Source organism: Camelus dromedarius, chromosome 7 (assembly GCF_036321535.1).
Source record: "Camelus dromedarius isolate mCamDro1 chromosome 7, mCamDro1.pat, whole genome shotgun sequence".
Classification (NCBI taxonomy): domain Eukaryota; kingdom Metazoa; phylum Chordata; class Mammalia; order Artiodactyla; family Camelidae; genus Camelus; species Camelus dromedarius.
The window spans coordinates 5,504,493-5,532,124 of record NC_087442.1 but is presented as its reverse complement, the minus strand read 5'-3'; the positions used below and the strand labels follow the sequence as shown (position 1 = coordinate 5,532,124).

The following is a 27,632-nucleotide window of genomic DNA, read 5'->3' as shown; positions in this document are numbered from 1 at the left end:
TATCTGTTTTATATATAGAAGTTAGTATCTGCAAATCTCGAATTCTCAGTTTATCCCTTCTCACCCTCTTTCCTTCTGGTAACCATAAATTTGTTTTCTATGTCTGTGAGTCTGTCTTGTAAATAAGTTCATTTGTGTCTTTTATTTTTTATGTTGTTTTGGTGGGGGCAGAAGGGGAGGTAACTAGGTTTATTTATTTATTTATTTTTAGAGGAAGTACTGAGGATTGAATCCAGGACCTTGTGAACATTAAGCATGTGCTCTGCCACTTGAGCTATTCCCTCCCCCTTCTCTAGCTCTCTTTTTTTCCTTTTAGATTCCACATATGAGTGATATCATATATTTTTCTTTCTCTTTCTGACTTACTTCACTTAGAATGATAATCTCCAGGTCCGTCCCTGTTGCTGCAAATCGTGCCTTCATTTTAAAGTTAAAATTTTGTCCATACTTATTTTTAAACTAAAAATTAACTTAATTATATTATAAAAAATAATAATCAGTACTTAGTAACCAACTACTATGTAGATATGTGTCACTGTAACTCACACTGTCTACACAAAGTATTCAAATAAAAGTATTATGTCACTCCACTAGAAAGATTATTCAAATGGAATCAATCTATTGACACTGACTAGATCAATGATGTGCTTATGTTCTTGTGCTATAAAGAATAAAAGTGATCAAAATCTACCTGGCAATACAGCAATAATATGTGATACAACAATTAGAGTGAAATGTATTTCTACCCAAACAAGAAAGCTGTGTTTCATGGTAAAATATTTTACAGTGCTTCAGTTTTTCAATTTACTAAAAACTGATTATTATTAAATAAAATTTAAAATTCAGTTTCTCAGGTTCCCCAGCTACATTTCAAGTGCTCAATAACCACATGTGGCTGGTGGCTACTATATTGGATACTGCAATTTCTAGAAAATCCTCAAATACTTGGAAATTAAACACATACTTCTAAATAATCCATGAATGATAAAAGACAACACAAAGAATATGGAAAATACTGTAGATTGAATAATGAAAACAGAATACACAAAAATGTGTGCCATTTAGATAAACGTGCATAGAGGGAAATTTTATAGCTTACGTTAGAAAAGAAGAATTTTTAATAGTTTACGGATATTGTAGTTGAGTTTGTTCAAGCAGGCATTTAAATTACTGCAAATCCCTTTGAACATGGGAAAGCTTGGTTTTAGATGTCGTTAGCAAGGGACTTTCCCAGTCTTGCTCCTCTTTGACGGAAAGTCCCTTGGTCATGGTGTGATTTTCACTCCTGTTGGTATTTCAGTAGAATATTTGGAGAAATGGAATCTCCAATTCTGCCTTTGCTGCTGCCCACAACCGCAGACACCTCTAATTAGCCTTCCAGCCTTTTTTCTAGAAAAAATTTCCCCTGGACTCTTTAGAAATTGCAGTTCATGGGTCAGCCAAAGATTTGAAGGGAATTTATATACAGAATTTCTAAAGCTGCCCACTCCCTCGGTGACTCTTTCGGGGAGTTCCACTCCAGTTTTTAGCTGCTCTGGCTGCCCTCAAACTCCATTCTCTTACTCTCAGATCACTGTGAATTTCTGCTTGAGTGCTACTTCTGTGTCCGCAGGACAGGAAAACACTCTCAGGGGGAAAGTCACATAAATGTGGCAGCAGTGTGGTACCCTCATGTTAAGGGTCAATTTCCCTATGGTGTTGGACTGTATTTGGTTACTTCTCAATATCTTCAAACAGTTGTTTTAAATTTTTCATTATTTTGTATTTTCTACATAGTTTATGAATGTTATTACAGGAGAATTGGGAGCTGGAAACCTTCCTTGAAGTTTTTACCCACTGCTTTGACCCACCAAAGAAAAAGTAGCCGTGTACTCACTGGGCACTGCAGATTGTCCAGATCCCTGCTTTTCATGCTTTGCTCCAGTGCAGAGATATTTTTGGACAATTTTCACTTTGACAATTTTCAGCTTTGGCCAAGACAATCCTGTCTCCTCCCCTTGCACACCCCCCACCCAAACCACTTCTTTCTTACTGGTATACAGACCATGGAATTTCCAGAACATACCTACACTTGCCCTCCCTGTTCTCTGATGTTGAGGGAGTAATGGTGTGGAACGATGTCTATTCTTCCCCCAGAAATGTTGTGGGAGGCATCTTCCCCGATTTCTAGTAAGAGAGAAAACCCCATGTCTGATATAATTAAAAACAATTCTTTTAGAACTTTTAACAAAAGACGGTTTTGAGTGATTTGCCAGTTAAGAGTCACTGAATGGGTATCATTTGGTCAAATGCTTGTATTTTCTATTATGAAATCAATTAAGCTAACAGAGGTAAAACAGTAATACCTAAATTAAAGACATTTATCTTTTTATCCTAATGGAAATGCAAACAATTTTAGCTTTTACATCAATAGCTCTGAAGTTATGAATCTATTCACTTAGAAAAAAAGATAGCCTTGATTCACTTAACCTTGAAATATTTACCAATTCTCCCAATGTTTTATGTTTTAGATTTTTAATGTAACTTTTTCTTTTTCTTATAATGGGATAAATTTGAAATGTAAATTTAAAATGTAAATGGTATTACTTAGGTAAATTTATATATTGTAATATGGTTGCTGTTGGAACAATATTTATCATATTACATACTCACATTATTGCCTACATTCAATATACTGTACCTTAGAGCTCTGTGGCTTATTTAGTACTCTTTACAAGTTTGTACCCTTAAACACGGTCAGTCTTATCCTCCCATCCCCGCATCTCCTGATAACCACCGTTTTACTCTGCTATTTTTTTTAAAACAGGTTTGACTTTTTTAGATTCCACATCTAAGTGATATCACACAGTACTCAGTCTTACCTGCTTCCAGGTCTCCCAAATTTAATACACGAGTGTAAGACAATTCCAACTGGAATACCGATAAGATTATTTTTTGAAAATTAAACAAGTGACTTTAATTTTCACATAGAAGAATAACTGCCTGAGAATAACAAAGGAAATATAAACATGTTGACTGAGGAGGGAATTGGTGTGTCATATTATAATCAAAGCCACTGTAATCAAATCAATATTTTATTCATACAGGAGTAGAAAATTAGGAAGACAAGAACAGAATTGAAAATCCTGAATTGGATCTTAGGGAATATGAAAATTTAACATATGATAAATGTTGTGTTGCAGTTCAGCAGGAAATGGATCACCTACTTAATAAATGAATGGTCTGGCACAGAGGCTATTTAAGATAGCATAACCAAAATAAGTTCTGTTCTGCCTTGAGACACTTTTCTGAATCTTTTAGCATAAGAAATGCTTAAGCTTTCTTAGGAGTCTGCTGTGTCTGGAGAACATGGGTGCCATGGTCTCCAGATTGGCTGCTTGATTAAAGAGAATCTCTCATCAGCTGATGAGCATCCAGATTATGGGAGACCTGAGGCTGCATCCTCTGATTTCTGATGGTTCTCCAGCAACGCCACCCTCACCTCCACTTCCCACCCCTCTGCTGCACAGCTTGAAGGAAGGAAAAGGTGGCTACATTGGGAGGCAATTTCCCTCCTGTTTTCTCCTACTCTGTTTCCATTATTGGTCAGATGCCCCAGGAGCATCCTGAACCTCAAAGAAACTGAAGTGCGTCTGAGATGCATCAGTCTCCCTGTGCAGACAGATGGCACCCATCAGAGACCAGAGCCAGACCAACGTGCTGCTCTCTTCTCCTGTCCCAATTCACTTCCCCACCCCTCTGCTGCACAGCTTGAAGGAAGGAAAAGGTGGCTACATTGGGAGGCAATTTCCCTCCTGTTTTCTCCTACTCTGTTTCCATTATTGGTCAGATGCCCCAGGAGCATCCTGAACCTCAAAGAAACTGAAGTGCGTCTGAGATGCATCAGTCTCCCTGTGCAGACAGATGGCACCCATCAGAGACCAGAGCCAGACCAACGTGCTGCTCTCTTCTCCTGTCCCATTTCACTTCCTCAGAACCATCAACTCTCCAGAAAGACACCCACATGTTGCAGGCTTCTCCCCATCAGCCCAGTAGGCTGCTCCCTTGGATGTTTAAACCATTCACCTGCTTCCTCTGCAACCTCCCTTTTTTTCTCTGCTTCCCTCCATTCTATATCCCAAGATGCCTTGCGGTGGGACCCAGTTACAGACAAATCCCACCCACTCTTTCTCCCCACTCTCAAGGGAGACGGGAAGGGGCTGCAGGTAAGGCAGAGGCAGGGCTGAAAATCACCTCTGCTCTCTAACATCAGAGGGCCAGCATCACGAGGCAGGAGTGACAGGTGTATAACCTAGTCCGAGCCTGCTTCAGGGAAGTGCTTCTCCTCTGCCCAAGCCACGTGGCACCTCCCTGGGCCTCCATGTCCTGATGTCAGGTCTAGGCTCCACTTTCTTGATCAGGCCTGCCCCCTTCTGCTCAGCATCCTGCCAGGAGGCTCCCACAGGGCTTGCTTGCTGAGACTGGGTGGCTTCTTTCCACAGTGAATAAATAAAAGGGCTGCTCCTTCTACCACTTCCCTGTTTCTACTTACTTCCTCCTCCCTAGCCCAGCACCTGTCCTGTCCCATATGTCACAAAGCCACTGCTATGTTCTGACCCACCACACACAGCATACTTTAAAAGTCCTCAGGCCTGCCCCCACTGGGGGCAAGGACACAGCCCAAGAGATGCAGAATTGACTGGTCAACATCCCACCTTGATTTGCTATCTCAACATTTAACCAGTGACTCCAGCAGCCAGGATGCTGTGAGGGTTACATGGACAAATGAGGCACAAGCATGTCCTCCAGAAGCTTCGGTTCTCTCAGTGATCTTGTACAGAGATGTAACGCCAATGAGATGTGAGGTTGGAGGGGAAGGGGGTTGAGGAGAGGGCCCATGTCTTCTGGAAGGTGTGATGAAGGACCCAGGAACTGTGGAGCCCACACCCCTCTTGCCACACCAGACACTGACTTGGAGTCTGGGATGGTCGGGGACCCATGGGATGGAGAGCAAGAGAGGGTCTGGAAGCCGGACTGGGTTGGAGGGAGGCCGGCAGGAAGCAGCCAACCCTCGCTGAAGTCCAGCACATGCTCAGATGGGTGTCTTCTCCAGGAGCTGTCTGTGAGCATCCTCAGAGTCCTTCTGGATTTGGTGCAGTGCTTATAGCTGGGACTCCTCAATGAGCCCTTCCTCAAAGCCGGGCGCCTGGATGTCCTCCCTTTCCTGCTCTTCTTTGCCCTAAATGTTTTGCTGGGAGTAATGGTAAGCCTTGTTGCTGTAATAATGGCCACCATTTTCCCACAGGACTGCATCGATTTCCACCATGAGCTCCTTTAGCTGGGCCTCCTGCTCCGCCCCCTCTGCCTTGTTGTTGAAGCCACAGTGTCGCCGCTCACAATTCAAGTCCAGCTTGGCAAGTTTCCGGTTATCGGTCTCTCGCAGGTACTCTCCCAGTGAGTCACCGTCCAGATCTTCCTTCCGCGTGAACACCAGGATGGTGTGGGCCATGACGCCCTTCCCGAAGACCTCCTGGAGGCGCAGGACCACATTCTGATCCTCCTCCGTGAACGAGCCCAGCTGTATCACCAGGAGCACCGCGTGGGGCCCCGGGGAGGAGAAGGCAATGGCTTCGCAGATGCCCTGATTGGCCACTTGCGGCGCCACCCCAGGGGACAGAATGTCGGGAGTGTCGATGACCTCAAGCTCCCTCCCAGCCCACGCTCGGCGCCCCCGCTGGACCTCCTGGGTCACCGGTCTAGCACTGAGTTTGGACTCGAATTCTTTCCGGCCAAGGATGCTATTTCCTGTTGCACTTTTCCCACTTCCGGATTTCCCTACCAGGATCAGCCTCAGCCTCTGTGGAGTCTGTTCATCCTCCCTCAAACCTAGAAGCATCGAGAGAAGGTGGGGGACTGGGGTTAGAGCCCAGACATCCACTTTAGCCTCATCAGGGGCAGACTGTCATGGTGAGGACAGGAGAGAGGAAGCCCCGGGACCTGCCCTGGATTCACTTCCTTCCTCCCTCCTTTGCTCCCTCCCTCCCTTCCTTTCCCTTCCTTCCTTTCTTTCTTTCTCTCTCTTTCCCTCTTCCCCCCGTCTCTCCCCCCCTCCTCCTTTCCTTTCTTTTTTTATTATGGTAGAATATACATAACATACAATTTAACATTTTAATCATTTTAGGTGTACAATTCACGAGCATTAAGTACACTTACATGGTGGTGCAATCATCATCACTATAAATCTGAAGAATTTTTCATCTTCCCAAACTGAAGCCCTGTACCCATCAAACACTCAATCCCCATTCCTCCCTTCCCCTAACACCTGATAACCACTATTCTACTTTCTGTCTCCGTGTGTTTGACTATTCCAGGTACCTCATATAAGTGGAATCAGGCAATATTTACCCTTTTGTGTCTGGCTTATTTCACTTAGCATAATATTTTCAAGGTTCATCCATGTTGTAGGAAGTATCAGAATTTCCTTCCTTTTTCAGAATGAATAATATTCCATTGTAGGTATAGACCATATTTTGTTTATTCATCTATATGGACATTTGGGTTGCTTCCACCTTTTTGCTATAGTGAATAACACTGCTATGAAACTTAGCATACATTTGTGTAATGCCTGCTTGAGTCTCTGCTTTCAATTTTTTTGGAACTGCTGGGTCATATGGTGGAAGACCACATTTTATGTTTAGGTTTTGAACCATATTCTCAGGGTCACCTGTTCTCATCCACATGGGAGTCATCCCATCCTGCATAGGGACCCTGAGCTATTCACCTACTGATTGGAGACCCTTCTCAGTAAGAGTGGTGAGATTGTAAAGACGCAGCCTCCGTGTCTGTCCTCTCCCTGACATGATCGACCACATCACCCCATGTCAATTTTCCCAAATGGGAGTGTTGTGAGGATGGGGCCTTTTTAGACAGCCCTCCAGCTCCACAGCACAGAAGTATACTGGGGTCACATTCTTAAATGACACTCTTGAAATTTGGGCTGGACATTCTCACCCAGCAGAGTATCAGAACCACCAGCTCAGAGAAGACTTGGTCATGCCTGTCTAATACTGAGAAACACAGTGCCCAGATTTTTAGGTATGACTGGGGCTGGAGAGGCAGGAAGAGAACTCCTTTCTCCTGGCCTTGCAGGTCCCCAGACCCAGAGCATCTAGAGAAGTGCCAAATTCTAGCTGGTTTCCAAGTCTGTTCCACGTTGAAGACACTGATGTGTCTCAGTGACAGAGCCCTCAGCTTCCTGAAGGCAGGATTGGCACTGCCTTCTTCTGTATCTCCCTGGCAACGACATGTTCTTGCTACCTTTCTGCATCAGCTGGCTGACCCCTCAACCAATTGTGACTGGATAGTATCAGCTCACTCCAGCTTCCCCCAGGTGGCTTGAAAGGAATTGGAGTGAACGGGTGGGAGTTTCACAAAAGCAGGGAAGGTGAAAGGTTCATCTCCTCCCTCCAGTGCAAAGCTGGACGAAGACAGTGGTCTCCCATCTGGACAAGCCTAAAGGACTCCTATCACTCAACTTTAAAGCCAAATACATCCCTTGAGCCCTAAAGAGGATTTTTAAAGTAATATTAAACCTTGAATGCTGCCCAAAAGGGCAAATAGTTGTCAGCAATTGCACTATAATTTTCCTATGCAGCTAATTAATATGATTCTCACTGGATCAGGCCATTGAAGTTCATATAGTAAATCATTTGTGCTGAATCACACATACATTCTTCTGGCCAGGAAAGTGGATAGATTTCCAGCATTCCAAAATTCCTAAATTCTGTCTCCCCAGGTTAGAGTTGAGCCCATAAAAGTTAAGCCCCTGGGTCCTGATGCAACAGCTTTTGGGGGGAAAGGAGTCACCTGGGAAGATGGAGCCCAGTCCTGCGGGCACTGTAGCACACCCTGTATGTTTGCTAAAGACTTGCAGCCCTTGTGACCCTGAGGGCTCTTACACCTGAGCCACCTGACTCCTACACAGGGATCTGTTTGGCTTCCAACCTCTGGCTGGGGTGTCATCTTGCCACGTTCTTCCTGAGACTCAGTGAAGGGGCTGTTGGTGCTCTCTGCACCTACAGGGGGCTCTTCCCTCCTATCTGGCTGGGGTGAAGAGAGGCCACCCCCAAATGCCCTCTGATGGCTGCCCAGGTGGGCACATCTACCAGGTGGGACCCCCGCTGCCTCTCCCAATGCCCCATGTGCCCCTCATACGTCCCCTGGACAGCCTCTCTTGGCCACGCTTCTCTCAAGTTCACATTCTACCTCCGGACACATCTTGTGTGGGATCCAGAGACAGCACTGCTCCAAGATTCTCCTGGAGAATCAGTTTGTATTCTCCTTCCTCCATCTAGAAAAAAAGAATATGTTTCACTGATTTTTCCACCCAGTTTTAAGAGGCACCTGACTTGGCCGTTCTCTTGTCAAAAGGAAGTTGTTTGTATTGGTTTGGTGGGAAGCAGACTGGGTGTGGGAAGGAAGGTTTGAGATGCCCTCTACCTCCTTCAGGGACCCTGTTTCCCCCCTCTCTCCCCCTGCACTGGGGTCTCCATTTTGGAGCAATTCTGGGAGGAGGAGACACATACCCCAACAGACTGTCCCGGGAGCAGGGCCCGACGTGCTGGGAGGGTGTGAGCAGGAAGGTGCTGGTGGGGCTGGTGAGGGGCTCTTGGGGCCAGAATGATCTGTAGGAGAGCCTGGCAGTGATGATCATGGAGGCGAGAGCTGGGCAAGGAGGAGACGACAGCAGCACATAGGCTTCCTCTCCGTGTGGAGCCCAGGCCTGCTGGGAGCCAGGGGACCTCTGTACTCATCTCCACGGCCACTGACTAGGATGGCCACAGTGTCCCTGGAAGTGGAAACCCTGGGCCTGAACTGAACGACCCTGAGATCTTTTCCCTCTAGGGAGGGAATCGCAGGGCCCCACGACTGTTTTTCTGGGACTCAGAGACATTCACAGTTAGATGCTTGGCCACAGATGAAGGCTGTGGGTTGAAGGGAAGCCTAACTACGAGGGCAGGGGTGGGGGCGCTCCATAGACCCAGCATTCCCATCACTACAGTATCTATGGCTCTCTGGTAACCTGGCCACCCACAGCAGTCCTGGCCAGATCCCAGGGCTGGCGGGGGAAGGCAGAGTGGCTGCAGGTCTGTGGGCTCAGTACTGTCAGCTCTAACCCATGGCCCAGCCCAGTAAGTCTGGGGACTTCCCAGGGAAAGAGAGTGACCCACCAAGTGAACATCTTCACCCAGACCTGATTAGCAACATTCTTATAAGGATGCAGGGTTTTACCTCTCAAAGGGGCTTCTGTCTCTACAGACTGTAGACCCTCAATCTCTTTGTCCTGGGCTCCCTTACATCCTTGATAGAAACTGAGGGAGTCCTTCACCAGTGAAACCTCATCCCTCCTTTAGAGAGAAGGCACGTGTAACTGAAGGTAGAGGCGGGGCCAGGACCAGGGTAGGGTGTGTGAGGCACCTGGGGAGTGAAATCCGCGGGCCCTGTGCTCCACCCCAGCTCTTTGGGCCTCCCCACCAACAGTGACACGTGTTTGCCACGCTCCACATGTTTCTGTCTCCAACATGGACCGCAGAGGGGACACATCACCCTTGTGAGGTTTCTCGGGATAAAAGTGAAACTCACAGAAGCATCTTGCCCAAGAGTAAGCAGTGAGTTTGAGGCAAAGCAGAAAGGGGACAAGGTTCTCCTGACTTTTTAGTCCTGGCTCTTTCTATTGTACCTCAAACACACACTCACACACACACTCACAAATATATGAATACACAAACACACATACACAAACACAACACACACCACTTACACACATACACTCACAAACGTACACACACACAAATAGCATACACAGATATACACAACACACAGACTCACAAACATGACACACACATATACTCACAAACATAACACACACATATGCTCACCAACATACACACACACATACAAACATAAAACACATACACCACTCACACAAATATACTCACAATAAACACGTACACAGAAACATAACACAAACATAACGTACACCACTCACACACATACACTCACAAACGTACAAAGACACACAAACAATATACACATATATACACAACACACATCAACACGCATATACTCAAACATAGCACACATATATGCTCATCAACACACAAACACATATATACACAGCACACACACAAAAACACAAGACACATATGCCACTCACACACATACACTCACAAACGTACACACATATAAACAAATCTACCACACACACAAACAGAACAGACACAGAAAACACATCTACACACACACAGACATACGTACATACAAACACACCACCCACATCACCCACACAATACACATCTAAACATGACACACACACACACAGTTCCACCACACACTGGACTTACCACCCTGCTGCCTGTTGGGCAGGAAGAACGGCCATGTTTCCTGTTTCCTCGGGGCCCGCATTCTCGCGAGCTCTTGGTTTCTCCTTGCAGAGGTGATGCCTTGCAGGCTACTGGGGACCCTGAACGGAAGAGACAGCTTACAGTGCCCCAGGCAGCTGAATACATAGAGGACAGTGCTTCCATTTTTGGAGCAAAATGTGAGCTGAAGGCTCAGCTCAAGAACTGGCCTTGAAGAGCGACTGTCAGCTGTGAGGTGGAGGGAACAGGAAGCGGTGGGAACACCCGGGCTAGGCACCTCCCCCCGCCACCCCCGCCAAGTCAGAGAGCTGTGCTGGTTGCATTTTGTCAGCAGCCGTGGTAACATCAACAAGAAAAAACAGAACACGCATATTGTTCTTTTTATCCTAAAGTAGGACAACTAGAACTTAGAGGCTTAAAACAAAGCAACAGATCTTTCAGAAAATTTTGTGCCAGGGGAATGATTTTTTACCGATTTCCTCCCTTTTTTGGAGAATTGGCCACTTCCTGCAGGTATCCCATGCCTTCCCTAACATCACAGATATTCACTGTATCTCTGCCTCATCTAACTCCTCCTTCCTTTATGTATTTTCTCTCCACACAAGGGCTTTGGACTTGAACTGTCACACGGGGTCATCCTGAGTCTTCAGATGGGAGCTATGCCACTGGCTCTCCAGGGTCTCCAGTCTGCTGACCCTCCAGCCTGGGACTTATCAGCTCCATAATCACATGCGCCAATTCTTTTTTTATAGAAGGATAGTCGGTTTACAATGTTGTGTTAATTTCTGGTGTACAGCACAGTGATTCAGTTATACATATATATTCCTTTTCATACTCTTTTTCACTAGGTTATTTCAAGGTATTTCAATAGGTTATTACAAGGTATTGAATACAGTTCCCTGTGCTATGCAGTAGGAACTTGCTGTTTATCTATTTTATATACATTAGTGTGTATCTGCTAATCCCAAACTCCCAATTTATCTCTCCACCCACCCTCCCTTTTTTCCCTGGTAACCATAAGTTTTTTTTTTTTCTATGTCTATCAATCTGTTTCTGTTTTGTAAATAAGTTCACTTGTATCATTTTTTTAGATTCCACATATAAGTGACATCATAGGGTATTTGTCTTTGTCTTTCTGGCTTACTTCACTTAGTATGACAATCTCCAGGTCCATCCATGTCACTGCAAATGGCATTATTTTATTCTGTTTTATGGCTCTGTAGTATTCCATTGTATATAAAACTTCTTTATCCATTCATCTGTCAATGGACACTTTGTTGCTTTCATATCTTAGCTATTGTAAATAGTTTTGCTATGAACATTGGTGTGCATGTATCTTTTCAAATCAGAATTCCCTCCAGATTAATGTCCAGGAGTGGGATTGCTGAATCTTATGTTAAGTCTATTTTTAGTTTCTTAAGAAATCTCCCTACTGTATTCCATAATGGCTACATCAAACTACATTCCCACCAACAATATAGGAGGGCTCCCTTTCACCACACCTTCTCCAGCATTTATTGTTTGTGGACTTTCGAATGATGGCCATTCTGACTGGTGTGAGGTGATACTTCATTGTAGTATTGACTTGCATTTCTCTAATAGTTAGGGATATTGAGCATTTTTTCATGTGCCTATTGGCCATCTGTATATCTTCACTAGAGAAAGGTTTGTTTAGGTCTTCTGCTCATTTTTGGTTTGGGTTGTTTATTTATTTATTTATTTTTGTTATTGAGTTGTATGAGCTATTTGAATATCCTGCCTGAGCCAATTCTTTGTAGTAAATCTCCTTATATAGACGTGTGTATATAAACACACACATTCTGTGTCTGAATATTTCAAAATCGGTGTCATACCTGAGTCCAATCCTAATGTTTGCTTTGTGGGTTTTCTCTTGCCTTTTAGCATGCCTTGTCACCTTATATAAAGCTGGAGATGATAGGTCAGATGTTAAAAAGTGAGGTACATAGACCTCTGGTGTGAGGTTTATGTTCATCTGGCTAAGAGCTGGGCTATGTTTAATGTTTCCTGCAGCTGTAGGTGCTGGAGGCTTCAGTTTTCTCTGGTGCCCTTCTTTTGTCTCCCCTTCTGTCTGTGGGATTCCCTAAAACCCCTTCTTTTTTTCTCTCTCTCTTCTTAAATTTTATTTTTTTTGAAGTGTAGTTGACTTGTAATGTTAGTTTCAGATGTATAGCAAAGTGATTCAATTATATATATAATTCTTTTCCATTATAGATTATTATAAGAAATTGAATACAGTTCCCTGTGCTCTACAGTAGGTCTTTGTTGTTTATCTATTTTATATATACAGTAGTGTGTATCTGTTAGTCCCTAACTCCTAAGTTATCCCTCCTTCCTCCTTCCCCTTTGGTAACCAGTTTGTTTTCTATGTCTGTGAGTCTATTTTTCATTTGTAAATAAAAATTTTCTTTTTTCTTAAATTCCACATATAAGTGATATCATATGATATTTGTCTTTCTCTGTCTGACTTACTTCACTTAGTTTAGTATGATCATCAATTGCTTGTTTACGTCTTTTGCCCATTTTTGGATTGTTTTGTTGTTGTTGTTAAGTTATATGAGCTGTTTATATATTGTGGAAATTAAACCTTTGTCAGTCACATCATTTGCAAATACTTTCTCCCATTCTGTAGGTTGTCTTTTTGTTTTGCTTATGGCTTCCTTTGCTGTGCAAAAGCTCATAAGTTTAATTAGGTTCCATTTGTTAATGTTTGCTTTTATTTCTATTGCCTGGGTAGATTGCTCTAGGAGAACACTGCTAAGATTTACATCAGAGAATTTTTTGCCTATGTTTTTTTCTAGGAGATTTATCGTGCAAGCATAATACTCAATGGTGAAAAACTGTAAGCCTTCCCACTAAAATCTGGAACAAGACAAGGATGCCCACTCTCACCAGTTCTATTCAACATAGTCTTGGAAGTCCTAGCCACACCATCATAAGCAAAAGAAATAAATGGGATCCAAATTGGAAGAGAAGACATAAAATTGCCACTATATGCAGATGACATGATACTATATATAGAAAACCCGAAAGGCTCCACACAAAAACTACTAGAGCTGATAAAAGAATTTGGCAAGTAACAGAATATAAGATTAACATACAGAAATCAGTTGCATTTCTTTATACTAACAATGAATTAGCAGGAAAAGAAAGTAAAGAGGCAATCCCTTTCAAAATTGCATCCAAAAAAATAAAATACTTAGAAATAAATCTGACCAAGGAGGTGAAAGAATTATACATGGAGATGACTTAAAGAAACAGAAAGATGTCTCATGCTCGTGGACTGGAAGAATCAATATTGTTAAAATGGCCATGCTGCCCAAGGTAACCTACAAATTTAATGCGATCCCTATCAAATTACCCAGGACATTTTTCACAGAATTGGAACAAATAATCCTAAAATTTATATGGAATCACAAAAGACCCCAAATTGCAAAGCAATATTGAAGAAAAAGAATGAAGCTGGAGGAATAACCCTCCCAGACTTCAGACAATACTACAATAATCAAAACAGCATGGTATTGGTACAAAAACAAATGTACGGATCAATGGAACAGAATAGAGAGCCTGCAAATAAACCCACAGACCTATGGTCAGTTAATCTTAGACAAAGGAGGCAAGAATATACAATGGAGAAAAGATAGTCTCTTTAGCAAGTGGTGTTGGGAAAACTGGACAGCAGCATATGAATCAATGAAGTTAAAACACTCCATCACACCATACACAGAAATATACTCAAAATGACTTAAAGACTTAAATATAAGATAAGACACAGTTGTTTTTTAGCTTTTCCTCCTTTAGGTGATACTGGCCGAATTTGGTCACTTTTCACATTTTCCACTTCATCTTACCACAGTGTCTTGCTCTTCCTGTATATTCCTCTGGCCTCGAAGGACTCTTTTCAGTTACTTGAATGCTTCATCACATCTTTTTTCTGTGCAACTGCTGTAAAGAGCTGGAACCAAAATGCTTCCCAGGGAATATATTCTATTAATAAAATGATTTTGATAAAGATTTTGGAGGTTAATGGGGATCTTGATTAAAATGTTCACTATTAACACCATTTTATCTTTTAAACTTTTTACTGGGGGAAATATATACTGAAACCATAAAAGACAAAGAAACTGCATGTATAAAGAATGTAAAAGTGGATGTGAAATGATCACAATTTGTAGATGCTATGAGTATATATCTGGGAAAATCAAGAGAATAAACCAATAAGCTACTATAAACAATAGGAGAATTTAATAAGTTGATGGATACAAAATTAAATAAAAGCCATAAAAATTGTCTAATGTACAAACAACAGCCAGTTAGGTGTAATTTGTGATTTTTAAAATAACAACAAAAATGCCTAAGAATACACTTTAAACTTGTGTAAAAAATCTACATGAAGAAAGCTTTAAGAAACTCTGAGGATATGAAGCAAACAGAACTCTCACATGTTTAATGAAAATGTATATTGGCAGAACTACTTTGGAAAACTGTGTAGTGTCTCAGAAACCTGAATATTACATGTAGTCAATATTCACCATTCTACCCAGAGGTGCATACCCAGCAGAAATGTGTGCATGTGCCAACAATAGGTACTGTCTGCAATATTTATAGTGGGATATGCAGAATAGCAAAAAATTAGAAACAATATAAATGCCCTCACCACAAGAAGGAAGGAAGGAAGGAAGGAAGGAAGGAAGGAAGGAAGGAAGGAAGGAAGGAAGGAAGGAAGGAAAGAAAGAAAGAAAGAAAGAAAGAAAGAGAGAAAGAAAGAAAGAGAGAAAGAAAGAAAGAAAGAAAGAAAGAAAGAAAGAAAGAAAGAAAGAAAGAGGAAGAAAGAAAGAAAGAAAACAAAGAAGAAAGAAAGAAGAAAAATAGTAACTATGTGAAGTGGCAATATATTAATTAGCTTGATTGTGGTGACTATTTTCCAATGTATGCCTATATCAAGCTCCAAGCTGTATACCTTAAGTAAATACAATTGTAATTTGTCAATTATACCCCAAAAAAGCCAGGAAAGTAAAATATCTGGAAATTTAAATAAATAAATAAATAAATAAATAAATAAATAAATAAATAAATAAATAAATAAATAAGTAAGTAATCTGGAAAATGAAAAAACAAAAATGTATGGTCCAAATTAATGGGATTAGTTATATAAATTGTATCTTCATATTTTTTAAGTATTTTTAGATATTTAAATTACAAATTTAGATAATTATAAATTACATATAAACCAGGTTATATTCCTACAATGGAATAGTATACAGCAAAGAGAATGCTCAATGCTCAAGTTATAGCTACATATTATAATATGGATAAATCTCAAAACATAATGGTAAGCAAAAGAAAAAAGCCAGATACAAAAGAACATACAGTGCATGATTCCACTGATGTAGAGTACAAGAAGAGCTGAAACTAACCTCTACTATTGCAAGTTCAGCTGCAGGTCTCCCTTAGCAGACCTTTGGGATGCCAACAACGTTCTGTGTCTTTAGCTGAGCACTGGTTACTCAGGTCTGTTCAGTTTGTGAAAATGGACAATTTAGTGAGCTGTAAACATAAATGAGCCCTTTACCCTATGTATACAATTATACTTCAACCAAAACTTAAAATTGAAAACAATAATAGAAAAACATAACTAATGAACACACATAAGGACATAAACCAAAAAATGCAAATGTAAGTAATATGCCTGGAAAGAAATCTCTCATGAAAATTTTGGTACATTCTTCCTAGGTGTAGGGATCCACTTAATTGAATGCTGATTTTTTTAAAAAGCCCCTATAATTTTGTTCTTTTATACTGGGTAGGGAAGTTGGTTCTAAATTACAGATATAAATGCACCTGTAAGTATAGCCAGCTTCCAGAAGGACTAAAATAATCTCATATGATACAGTCACCAAGGAAAGGCCCCAAGCTCTACTTCCCACACCTGGGTCCCCATGATGCTAAGTCAGGACTCTCCTCCCTGGCTCTTCCCTGACTTCCCATTCAAGTCAGGGAGGAAGAATAGACTGTGTGCTTCAGTGGGAGTCACTGGATGAGTTCAGCACGAGCAGATTCTGAGATGAAGATGTACACGCATGAAGGTTAGTTAGGAGTACTCTCGGGAGCAAAACCTGAGGGAGAGTGAAGGAAGCAGGACTGGGCAGAAGGAGACACTGGGCTGTGATAAGTCACAACAAAGGCCGCCATCAGCTTCACTAGGAGCTCCAGCTGAGATGGTGGTGAGGGCTGTCCCAACCTGGGGCAAGAGGTCAGGCCTTTTTACCTCAACATCGACCAGTCATAAGATGTGACTGCCCTGGGAATAGGGGATGATCTTGGAAGAGGTGAATCTCCTCTGCTGACAGTGATCATGAGGGGCTGGCTGAAGATTATGGGGAGGAGGTCAGCTGTGAGTTATCAGTCATCAACCCTCCTATCAGCTGGGAGACTGGGGGCTTCAGTCCTGAAATGGTGTTGAGGGTGGATCTCAGTGGCAGACCACAGCATACACTATACTGAGCAACATTTGGGCCATTCCACCATCTTCCAAAAGTCTACAAATAATAAATGCTGGAGGAGGTATGGAGAAAAGGGAACACTTCTACACTGTTGGTGGGAATATAAATTGTGTAGCCACCATGGAGAACAGTATGGAGTTTCCTTAAAGAACTAAAAATAGAGTTACCATATCCAGCAATCCCACTCCTGGGCATATATCTGGAAAAGGTGAAAACTCTAAATCAAAAAGATATCTGCACCTCAGTGTTCATGGCGGCACTATTTACAATAGCCAAGACATGGAAGCAAAATAAATGTCCATTGACAGACTAATGGATAAAGAAGACATGGTATATATATTTCATATATATATTTCATATGTATAATGGAATATTAGCCATAAAACGATACAATAATTCCATTTGCAGCAACATGGAGGGACCTAGAGATTATCATAATAAGTGAAGTAAGTCAGACAGAGAAAGACAAATACCATATGATATCACTTACATGTGGAATCTAAAGAAATGACACAAATGAATTTATCTACAAAACAAAGATACTAACAGACATAGAAAACAAACTTATGGTTATCAAAGGAGAAAGGGGAGGAAGGGATAAATTAGGACTTTGGGATTAACAGATACACACTACTATACATAAAATAGATAAATAATAAGGATCTACTGTATAGCACAGGGGACTGCATTCAATATCTTGTAATAGCCTATAATGGAAAAGATTATGAAAACATATATATGTGTATCTGAATCATTTTGCTTTACACCTGAAATTAACACAACTTTGTAAATCACCCATAATTCAACTTTTTTTTTTAATTGGGCCATTTCTCAGGGTCTTCTGGAGCCAACACTAAAATTCAAAGCAATGACTGCTTTTGGAAATCTGGGTAGTACAGCAGGTACATGGAGGAAAAGATTTCATCTAGGCAACACGGTGGCACCAATCAAATGACTGCGAAGTGTTTTCTTTTTCTCCTTAAACACAAAATGTTACTGTTGTCGACCCCACCCAATCTGAACTTTCTGTGGTCAGAGGTTTCCGAGGGAGCAAACATAATTTTCTTCCCACGAAAGCAAATAACAATTCTGGTAGCTTTCTTAGAGAGAACTTGAGAGCACATCAGTCCTGCAAGAGAAGGTGAGACTGGCCAAGAAGAGAGACAAGTGAGCTTGTGAGTGGGTTGGGGGCCAGGGGGCCGGGAAGGGTGGGCCCTAGGGAGGGGGCCTGCATGGGAGTGGAAAGGTTGTGGGAGGGGAAGCTAAGAGATTCATTTGTGTGATGTCCATACATCTCATTTTTAACAGGACAGACCTTTTTCTTATGTCTACAAAAGGTTAAATTTTATAAAAATTCTTAATAATATATTGTTAGATGTAAAAATCAGGATCTAAAATACATTACTGGTGCAAAAATAAGACAGAAAAAGAAGAGATGATGTTAACGGTTCATATGGAATAGCCTCCAATTTTGGAATGGAATTATATATCATTTTTATTCTCTTCTCAAACTGCCATTTTACTATTTTACTGGGTTTTCAACAATGTGCACATATTTTAATGACAAACATCTATCGCAAAATGTATACAAAAGTTTAGTGTTTTTAGAAAATTTAAAACTTAAAGACACTAACTAAAAAGAAAAAACAGATTTTTTTCTGGCATGATAGACACAGAATTGTGATTCTAGAGCAAGGTGCTCAAACTGGCCCCCCTGGGCTATAGCCAGCCTGCTACCTGTTTGTGAATAAAGTTTCAATGTAACACAGCTACCTCGCCCATTTCCTCATTTACGATGTACAGCTGCTCTGGCATTCCAACACCAGAGCTGAATGGTTGAAACTGTAAAGTCTAAAATGTTTACTGCTGGTCTTTTTAAAACTTGCCAACCTCTGTTCAAGAGTAATAGATGCAATGCTAATAAATGAATTTACATTAAGTGATTCCACTGTATTTTTCTTGAAAATATGTCCATTTCCAATTCATATTCTGGAAGCAAACGCAACTTAAAAGCAAGGGAACAAGCTGAAGGTCATGATCAGTGTGTATCATGCACATGTTTACTCTCAGAGCCAGACCTTGATGATGATTCGTTTATTCCTGAAAGTCTTAAGACTAAGAACTTATGAAAGACACTAAGTGGTTGAAATTAATAACAGAATTCTCTCTTATATATTATACAATAACAAAATGTGAAGATCTTTCAATCTCCTCTCTTCAATCTCCTACTTTTTGTGATGTATTATTTTTACATCTTCCAGGTGTAGAATGTTAATATTTTGTTATGAAACCACCATTTCTACTGTTTCCATGCTGCTTGTGGAAAACTGGGAAACTAGCCTTACTTCCTCCCCAGTTCACTATTTCTTTTTTCTTGGATAACTTCAGAATTCTTTGTGCTTGGAACGTGATATGTTATACTAAATGAGAATTCGGTGTTGAGTATTATGTATCAAGTTTCCAGGGAACGAAATGTGGTCTTTTGTACTAATGAGTCAGATTTCTGTTTGTGTGTTTGTTTGTTTTCCCAGTTCAGGGAAATTCTTTATTGTATTATACTTCTTGAGTTGCATTTATCTATTTGTTTACCTGAGCAACACCACTCATTTTTAAGTTGGATTTGTTGGTGGTCCTATTCATTTTTTAGTTTTTCTCTAACTGTTGTATCTTCTGGTCTTTCAGATTTGCATTTGTTGTGTTTGTTATTAAGCCTATTAATCAAAAATTTACTTTTGAGGTATACCTTTTCTGACCCCTTTGTTTCAAACTCATTTCTTGGTCCTGTAATGATAATGCTTTTCATCTTCAATTCGTTTCTTTGGGTCTGCATTTTCTTCTCATTCTTTGTTCTACCATCTCTATCTACCAACACTATTCTAGTGTTTTATAGCGCAAAGCACTTGTGGGAATGTTCCCTACTTTGGGTTACTTTTCCGTGGTTGGATTGCATTTTATGTATTCAGATACAGGTATGTGTAGAGAGACGTGTGTGCACGTGTGTACATTTTGTTTAACTTCTTCCCTTTTCATTTTTGAGTGGTGTTTGCCCTATTGATGCATTAGGTTTTTTCATCTTGATAACTTTCTGTTTTCTATTATATAGTATTGTGGTCTGTTTACCTCTCAGTCCTATGGTTCTATAGCCATTGCTATAATCACTGCATTAATCATGGTTTAAAAATTATTTTATTTTACTGTGGTAAGAACACTTATGATGAGATCTACCCATAAAACAGTTTGGAAGTGCCTCAAAAAATTAAAATTAGAAGTACTGTATGACCCAGGAATTCCACTTCTGGGCATTTATCCAAAAAATGGGAATCAGGGTCTTAAAGAAATATTAGCACTTCCATGTTCATTCCAGCACTATTCAAAATTGCCAAGATGTGGAAACAGTTTGAATGTCCATCAACCTATGAAACTATTTCAAAAAATTGCAGGGAAAGGAACATTTCTGAACTTACTCTATGAGGTCACCATCACCCTGAAATCAAAACCAGAAAAAGATATAAGAAAAAAAATTACAGGCCAATAAAACCCATGAATATAGTTGTAAAAATCCTCAATATAATACTAGCAAATCAACTCCAATGATGCATTAAAAAGATCATATACCATGATCAAGTGGGGTTTATCCCAGGGATGCAAGGATTTTTCAGTATCCCCAAATCAATCAATGTGATACACCACATTAACAAATTGAAGAATAAAAACCATATGATCATCTCAATAGATGCAGAAAAAGCTTTTGATAAAAATCAGCATTCATTTATGATGAAGTGTTTGCTTTGTGGGCCAACATGTGGTCTTGTTCCTGATCTTAGTGGAAATGCTTTCAGCATTTTGCCGTTAAGTATGATGTTAGCTGTGGGTTTGTCACACATGGCCTTTATTATGTTGAAGTATGTTCTAGAGAGTTTTCATCACGGTCTATTTCAATTTTATGTCTTTACCAGGGTCAATATTGGTAAGCTGCATTTACCTACAATAGGTATATGTAACTTTAAATTTAGACATTAGAGGATCTATTTTCTCACCTAATGTAGATTACCTTCTAAATATTAAGCCAGAAGACCATCAAGCTAACTTCAAACATTTTTGTTACTATAGATTATAAAGGACCCATTATTGTTTCTAAATATTAAAGTATTTTTAAAATAATGACATCAAATTTATCTTCCTTTCTCTGTGCAGTTTGAGAAGATAAGATTAAGTGTGCTCTCTGTAGCATACACAAATATAAAGACAGTTTTCACATGTCTCACCAAATGGATTTTTTTCCTTCTGTATTGAGAGTCCCCAGAGCAGGGCAGCTGCACAAAATAAGATAACAGTTGTGCTCCCTCTTCCGTCTACCCGAGTCATGACTTTCTTCTTGTTTGTGTCCAGATTGTTAGTGCTTTTTAATGAACACTCTTTCATAGGATGAATGCTAACTGCTTCCACCAAAATCTCTCAGATTTCATATCTTAAAAATCAAACTTGGATCTGTTTAGAATAAAGTATATGTTACACAAATGGAAAAAATAGTAAAATACCAGACTTTAAAACTGCAAACACTGTTTTCATCACAGCAATATAAGAAGAGGATGTGATGGGAACTAGAATAGTAAGTAGAAGATATCAGAGGGTGTATCCTAAGTGAAATAAAACTTCACCTGCCTTAGAAGACTTTGAATGATTTATATATTCAGGAGGGTAAGAAAGAAAGAAGTGTTGGGAATGGTTTCAACGTTATCTAAATATATTTTTTCCTTTTCTTTGTAAATCGTAGAGTTGCCTACACTCCACAGCCTCTGATGTGAACATGGCTGCCCTCCTAGATAACACTCTGAGGATTGTGCTGGTGGGGAAGACCGGCAGTGGGAAAAGTGCCACAGCAAATACCATCCTCGGGAGAAAAGAATTCAAATCTAAGGTTTCTGCCCACGCTGTCACCAAGACATGTCAGACAGCTTCCCGGACATGGAAGGGGAGAGAACTTCTTGTTGTTGACACCCCGGGGCTCTTTGACACCGAGGACAGCCTGAACACCACCTGCAGGGAAATCAGCCGATGTGTCCTCCGGTCCTGCCCCGGGCCTCACGCCATCATCTTGGTTCTGCCACTGGGCCGCCACACAGATGAGGAGCAGAAAACCGTGGAATTGATCAAGGCTGTGTTTGGGGACTCAGCCAAGAAGTACATGATGATCTTGTTCACGCGCAAAGATGATCTGGAGGACCAGAACCTAAGCGACTTTATAGCAGATGTGGATGGGAAGCTAAAGAGCCTCATTCAGGAGTGTGGAGACCGCTACTGTGCCTTCAGTAACAGCTGCAAAACAGCCCAGGCTGAGAAGGAGGCCCAGGTGCAGGAGCTGGTGGAGCTGATAGAGAAAATGGTGCAGAGCAACGACGGGACCTACTTTTCTGATGCCATATACAGGGAGACAGAGGAAAGGCTGAGAAAGAAGGAAGAAGTCCTGAAGAAAATCTATGCTGATCAATTAGAAAAAGCAATCCAAAAAGTGGAAAAGGAGTGTGTGGAGGCATGCAATAAGTGTATACAGGAAAAAGAGAGAAAAATTAAATCACTCAGGATGGAATACAATGAAAAACTAAAAAATGTTAGGGAGGAGGCCCAAAAGAATATCTTTTGTCATATATTTGATGTAATTAGGAAGTTGCTTTCAAAAGTATCAAATTTGTTCAAGAAATAACTTTTTTTTTCTTCTCAGTTTACTGTGATTAGTTAAGTATGTCTCCAGCTCACTCCCTACCACTCTCCTTGCTTGCCCCTCCCCACAACACCAAAAATTTAAGAAATTTCAAAATTACTCTGTTTGAGAGCTAGTTCATTGTACATAGTTTAAAGGTGCAAATGTAAGAAATAGCTATATATCAAAGTAGATTAGAAAAACAAATTGCTTCTGCAGAGCACAGGGAACTATATTCATGTAGTAACCTTTAATGAAAAAGAATATAAACATGAATATATGTGTATGTATGACTGAAACATTAAGCTGTACACCAGAAATTGACACAACATTGTAACTGACTATACTTTAATTTTTTTAAAAAGTAAGGAATTTCAAGGCTGAAATGCATCCTCTGTTGATTGTTAGCACCACCTGCAAAGCACATTACCCTGGTTCCTTGTGAGAATTTTGTAACTGTCAATAAAGCACCCAATTGCCTCAGCAGCATTGCTCTCTGCTTTGTGAGAGATGAGATAGTAAACATTTGTCGTTTTAAGCCACTAGGTTTTTGGGGTAATTTGTTACACAGCAGTAGATAACAAATACAAGATGTATGTTTATTTATGTATATATACTATATATTTCTTTAAACACTGGTCACTGTGCTTGCCACTGGGGAAGGGAACTTAAGATTCTGGGGATCAAGGGTAGGAGGAAACTTACTTTTTACTATAGACCCTTTGATCTATTTCAGTATAGTGTATTTAACAAGTGAACAGAAAGACAAACAATAACATTTTTAATATCCTCCAATAAACAATAATTCCAATGGCCCATTTCAAAAAAAAATGGCCAAGTCTCTTATTTTTCTTCTCTCTCCTTTTCTAAGTGTGAACTAAAAATTCCCCTGCCTTTAAATTAAAATAGCTCTGTGTTAGCAGTGTTCTGTATTTCCCCCTGAGAATCCACTCTCTTCCCTTTTTGGTCAGGGACCACATTGGTCCAGTGTCCTTTGACTCCTACTTGAGTCCCCACTGAGGGGAGGTCAGCAGAAGATGTGTGGGAGCCAGAGAATTAGATGAAGGAATTTATCTCCTAGATCTCTCTCTGCCTAGTTGGATCTGACCAGCTGCCACCTCCAATCAAAGGTCCAGCCACAGGCATCAGTGGCTCTCAAAGCTCAGGTTTTATTAGTAAAATATGGCTGTGTAGGAAACTTGTCATGCCAAGCCTATGGTATGTCTGCAGCAAAACTTTTGACTGTTTCCAGGGATCACAACTTGACCTGAGAATGAATTTTAGTTTTCCAACATGCCCCAGTTGGGTGATTAGAGTAATGGGCAAACTATAATAGGTAGCCATAAAATAAAGAGACTAATTTTCTTTTAGGATTCCTAATCCTAAAGGCAATGCCACTAGAGGAGTTCCAGATATATTGTGAGAAGGCAAAAAAGTGTTAAAACAAGTGCCTTAGCTAAAAGGGGGCAAATTTGAGCAATGGTAATAATTTGACAAAACAAAACAAAACTTTGTTAAAATAAAGCAGTTGTTGAATATGGATGCATAATTGCTGGTATGTTTCTTAAAACATTGGTCTTGTTTACAATAGGTCTATATATGTATAGAAAATTTAAAGGAATCAAGTATTTAAAGGACACAATTTGGTAAATAGGAAGAAAGTGTTTCTTCTTATGGGATTAATAGGGCCATTGCTTTATCTTTGTTACCTGAAATTCTATAGTTTATTTATCTTTTTAAATTATCTATCCATCTGTATTTTCAAATTTATTGACATAAATTTATTCATAAAATTCTCTTAAAATTTAAAAATCTTTTAATATATAGTCATATTTGTTTTTTTATGCCTAGTATTTTTATTGTGCTCACTCTTTTTTATTTTGATCAGTCTTAATAGAACTTTATTAGTCAAAGTATCAGCTTTAGCTTTAAATTTGATATACTCATTTGTGCTCTTTTACATTTCATTGATTTCTTTTCCTAAATATATTATTTTCTTTCCTTTCTTCTGTGTTCTTTGGTTTTACTCCCATTCCTTTTTTTTTTTTTTTGACTTCTTATTTTCAAGTGTACATTTTTAAGATTATGAATTTTCTTCTAAATACTGCTGTAGCTTAGTCCATAAATTTTTATTGTTTCATTGTTATTCAGTTCTAAATATAGTTTTATTCATCAAGAGAATAGCAAACAGTCAGCTCTGATTTCTCACAAAACAGGAAGTCCCTCTACTCCATTTTCAGATACATCTTTAAAATTCCAGTGAAAAGTTTATACATTAGCAGGAAACATAAAGGTAGTTTATGGATATACACAGGGTGTGAAGGGGTGGGGGAGGCACAGGCTGGGGTGGAGGCACTGGTTTATTCACACACAGCACACAGGTGTTCTAACTGGAGTTGTCTCCCTTCAGCCTTTCTTGCAGGGCCAGAGCAGTGTGCTGTACAGAAAGGCAGAGAAGGGGAAGTTCAGTCTGAGGTTCTCAGGGCCACCAGCAGACCCCTACTCCCCAAAGGACCATCTCCTGCCTTTTCACCTCGCCCATCCCTGTGATATAGGCCAGCTACCTGGTTTCCTCCTGCTACCCTCCCCCAGCCCCTGATTTCTGTTCTACTCATTCTGGGCCCTTACATTTATTACTGCTTTGTTTTATCCTCTCTTTATGTCCCCTGGATGAGACTCATCCACCCAGTTAGACTGAGATCTTCTCTTACAAACACTATGACACAGAGCTGAACACATAGAAGGTGCCCATGAAGAGCTGTATGAAAGAATGAGATAAGATGGAATAAAATGGAAAGGAGAGGGCTAGGGTGGGATTGGCAGAGCCAGTCCTGCCTGTGAGGCATGACCTTACGCTGACTACTGCAGGGAGCAACTTTCTCTGTGTTTGACACCATGGCCTTATGTCCTTTATGAGGCATAAACTTGCCGGCAAAGGGTAGCCATGGGCAAAAAACTGTGAGGTGAGAAATGGTGGTCCTATTTTTGGGGTTGCTCCCACTGCATCCATGCCCCATCCCTCCCACTTTACAATCTAACCGGGACCCCTCTCCTGACACAATCTCCTGGGCCTCCTCTCCCCTCACTGCTCCAGTTCCCCAGGGCTTCTGGAACTGACATTTGAGTCATGTATCCAAGATTTTCTGGCCAAAGCCTCAGGCCCTCAGGACCAGGCTCCCTCTACCTCCCAGAGCCACCTTGTTCTCAGGAAGTCTGCCTCAAGTGTGCTAAGAAGACACCAATAATGGTTTCCATGCTCTTTCTCTTTGGCAACCAAGACACCAAAAGAGAGCTTGTGAGCTCTGCACCTTCAGTGGTGGAGAGTGGGAGATGAGACATTGCCATCAGGAATAGAAGCACAGAAAGGAGGATGAAAAGATAAGCCAGAAGTTCTAAAGAGCTCCCCCAAGAACTATCCCACAGGCCAAGATGTGGGAGTTCTCACTGCATGGCCATAGAACACATTCTATAATGTCCTATTCCATGATCAATGGTATTCTCTTTATTTCCTAAAAATTTCTTCTAATTTTAGTTATTTTCTTTGGGTGTTGAAATCCACAAATTGCCATGTTTCAAAAGATAGTGATGGTGGCAATGAATTATCAACAATGTTACCATCATCATCTTTATCACCTTCCTATTTATTCTCCTCCAGGAAGAAATTTGTATTTTTGAAAATTGTCTTATCTCCATTGTTTTCATTGCTCTTGCAAGATTCCTGTTATATGGTTCAATTAGATACTAAAATTTCTGTTAAAATATTAGGAATCTGAGGTTTGAGTGATGTATTAAGGTCACACAGTTATGGAGTTGACATATAGTCCAGGTTTCTATTTTTCATATGTTCTCCTTAATTCTCCAGGGGAAAAAACCCTATTATTTCAAATAATATTTTCCATGAGACCTTTTAAGGCCAGGAAACAAAATGATATTGCCAAGCTAGAACCCTGCACTAAAACCAGCTGGATAATTATTTTGAAAATTCTTAAACGATACGTTTTCCAAAAATAAATTTAGATGAACAGACTGGAGGTGTTATTAATAGGATATTTTCAGTATGACATAATCCAGAGCTTTTCAGTGAGCTAAAACTCAAGGTGAACCAATGATGCAAAATCATTCATGATGATACAAAAGCTCTCATCAAAAATAAGCCCTTTTAACTCAGGATTTCTTATCACAAATCCAGATCCGACAGAAAATAATACTCCTAACTCTTTGAGTTGACCAGACCACATGTAGAAATAGATGGCCAATTCCAGGGACTAGATCTTGGGTGGTATTGATAATTTGGAGAGTTCAGGGGAGAATAGCTAGAAATATTTTTAAAGTGTGTAAAATAATTAGACAGAAAATAATGAAGGAACTGAATAAAAGTTTCAAGAAGACACTTTGCAGTTATGCAGATCTGAAGAAATTTGCTGTCTGTTGATGTGCAAAGTAGAAAACAGGCATATGGGCACATATTTCAACACTTCTTCACCATAAAGGAAAATCTAAATAAGGTGTTCAAAATGGAAGAGGCTACCATCACTGAGAGAAGTTTACAGTTTGACCAGAGACCTTATAAAGCTTGATGATTTTAACCATGTGTAAAATGAGGTAGAGCTTGCTTAGAAGAATTCTATAAATGAATGCTAATTTGCTTTCCCATTTTATAATTTATAATTCTGATTTCAGACTAGCAGTAAGTCATCTATAGTATTAGGACAACATAGGATTTCTGCAGGATTTGAAAGCCAAATTTTTAATCTGCCCTCTTCACCATCAAATGTGTCTCTTCTGCAAATCTGCTCTGGTACTTATATTTTTAGCTCTTGAGAATCACTCATGTAGGGTTTTATTAATTAATGACTCCATAAAACCCCCGGTTTAATATATGTTAAATATTTACTAACACATTGAGGCATGGTTGTAGGGAATAAGGCACGGGATCTGAGAGGGAGAAAGGAATGGGCCTGAGAAAGTGTTAGGCACATGAGGAGGCCAGGTTTTCACTTCTGTGCTAAGTGA

General features: G+C 40.3%; 2 protein-coding genes across 4 annotated transcripts; one reads left to right on the top strand and one right to left on the bottom strand.

Moving 5' to 3' along the window:
• Nucleotides 1–3,061: 3,061 nt before the first annotated feature.
• On the bottom strand, nt 3,062–10,646 carry GIMAP6 (GTPase, IMAP family member 6). The gene is made up of 3 exons (XM_064487218.1): nt 10,383–10,646; nt 8,245–8,329; nt 3,062–5,865 (listed from the first exon to the last, which is right to left on the bottom strand). The coding sequence occupies exons 1-3, from the start codon at nt 10,563–10,565 to the stop codon at nt 5,219–5,221; spliced, it is 915 nt and encodes a 304-aa protein (XP_064343288.1). The 5' UTR covers nt 10,566–10,646; the 3' UTR covers nt 3,062–5,218.
• A 7,275-nt stretch (nt 10,647–17,921) lies between these two features.
• Nucleotides 17,922–23,105, top strand: LOC105105767 (GTPase IMAP family member 7). 3 transcript variants are annotated; one of them, XM_010999589.3, is made up of 2 exons: nt 17,922–18,062; nt 21,696–23,105. In XM_010999589.3, the coding sequence occupies exon 2, from the start codon at nt 21,729–21,731 to the stop codon at nt 22,620–22,622; it is 894 nt and encodes a 297-aa protein (XP_010997891.2). In that variant the 5' UTR covers nt 17,922–18,062; nt 21,696–21,728; the 3' UTR covers nt 22,623–23,105. The 3 variants fall into 3 exon arrangements, with proteins under 3 accessions (XP_010997891.2, XP_010997883.2, XP_010997900.2); XM_010999581.3 differs by having other exon boundaries at nt 17,940–18,096; XM_010999598.3 differs by having other exon boundaries at nt 17,955–18,088.
• The last annotated feature ends 4,527 nt before the right edge of the window (nt 23,106–27,632 follow it).

Coding starts and splice junctions, on each gene's coding strand:
- GIMAP6 (XM_064487218.1), bottom strand. CDS start 10,565: ATGGAAGCACTGTCCTCTATGTATTCAGCTGCCTGGGGCACTGTAAGC. Junction 8,330..10,382: donor GCCCAACAGGCAGCAGGGTG/GTAAGTCCAGTG, acceptor CTTTTTTTCTAG/ATGGAGGAAGGAGAATACAA. Junction 5,866..8,244: donor CACACAAGATGTGTCCGGAG/GTAGAATGTGAA, acceptor CGATGCTTCTAG/GTTTGAGGGAGGATGAACAG.
- LOC105105767 (XM_010999589.3), top strand. CDS start 21,729: ATGGCTGCCCTCCTAGATAACACTCTGAGGATTGTGCTGGTGGGGAAG.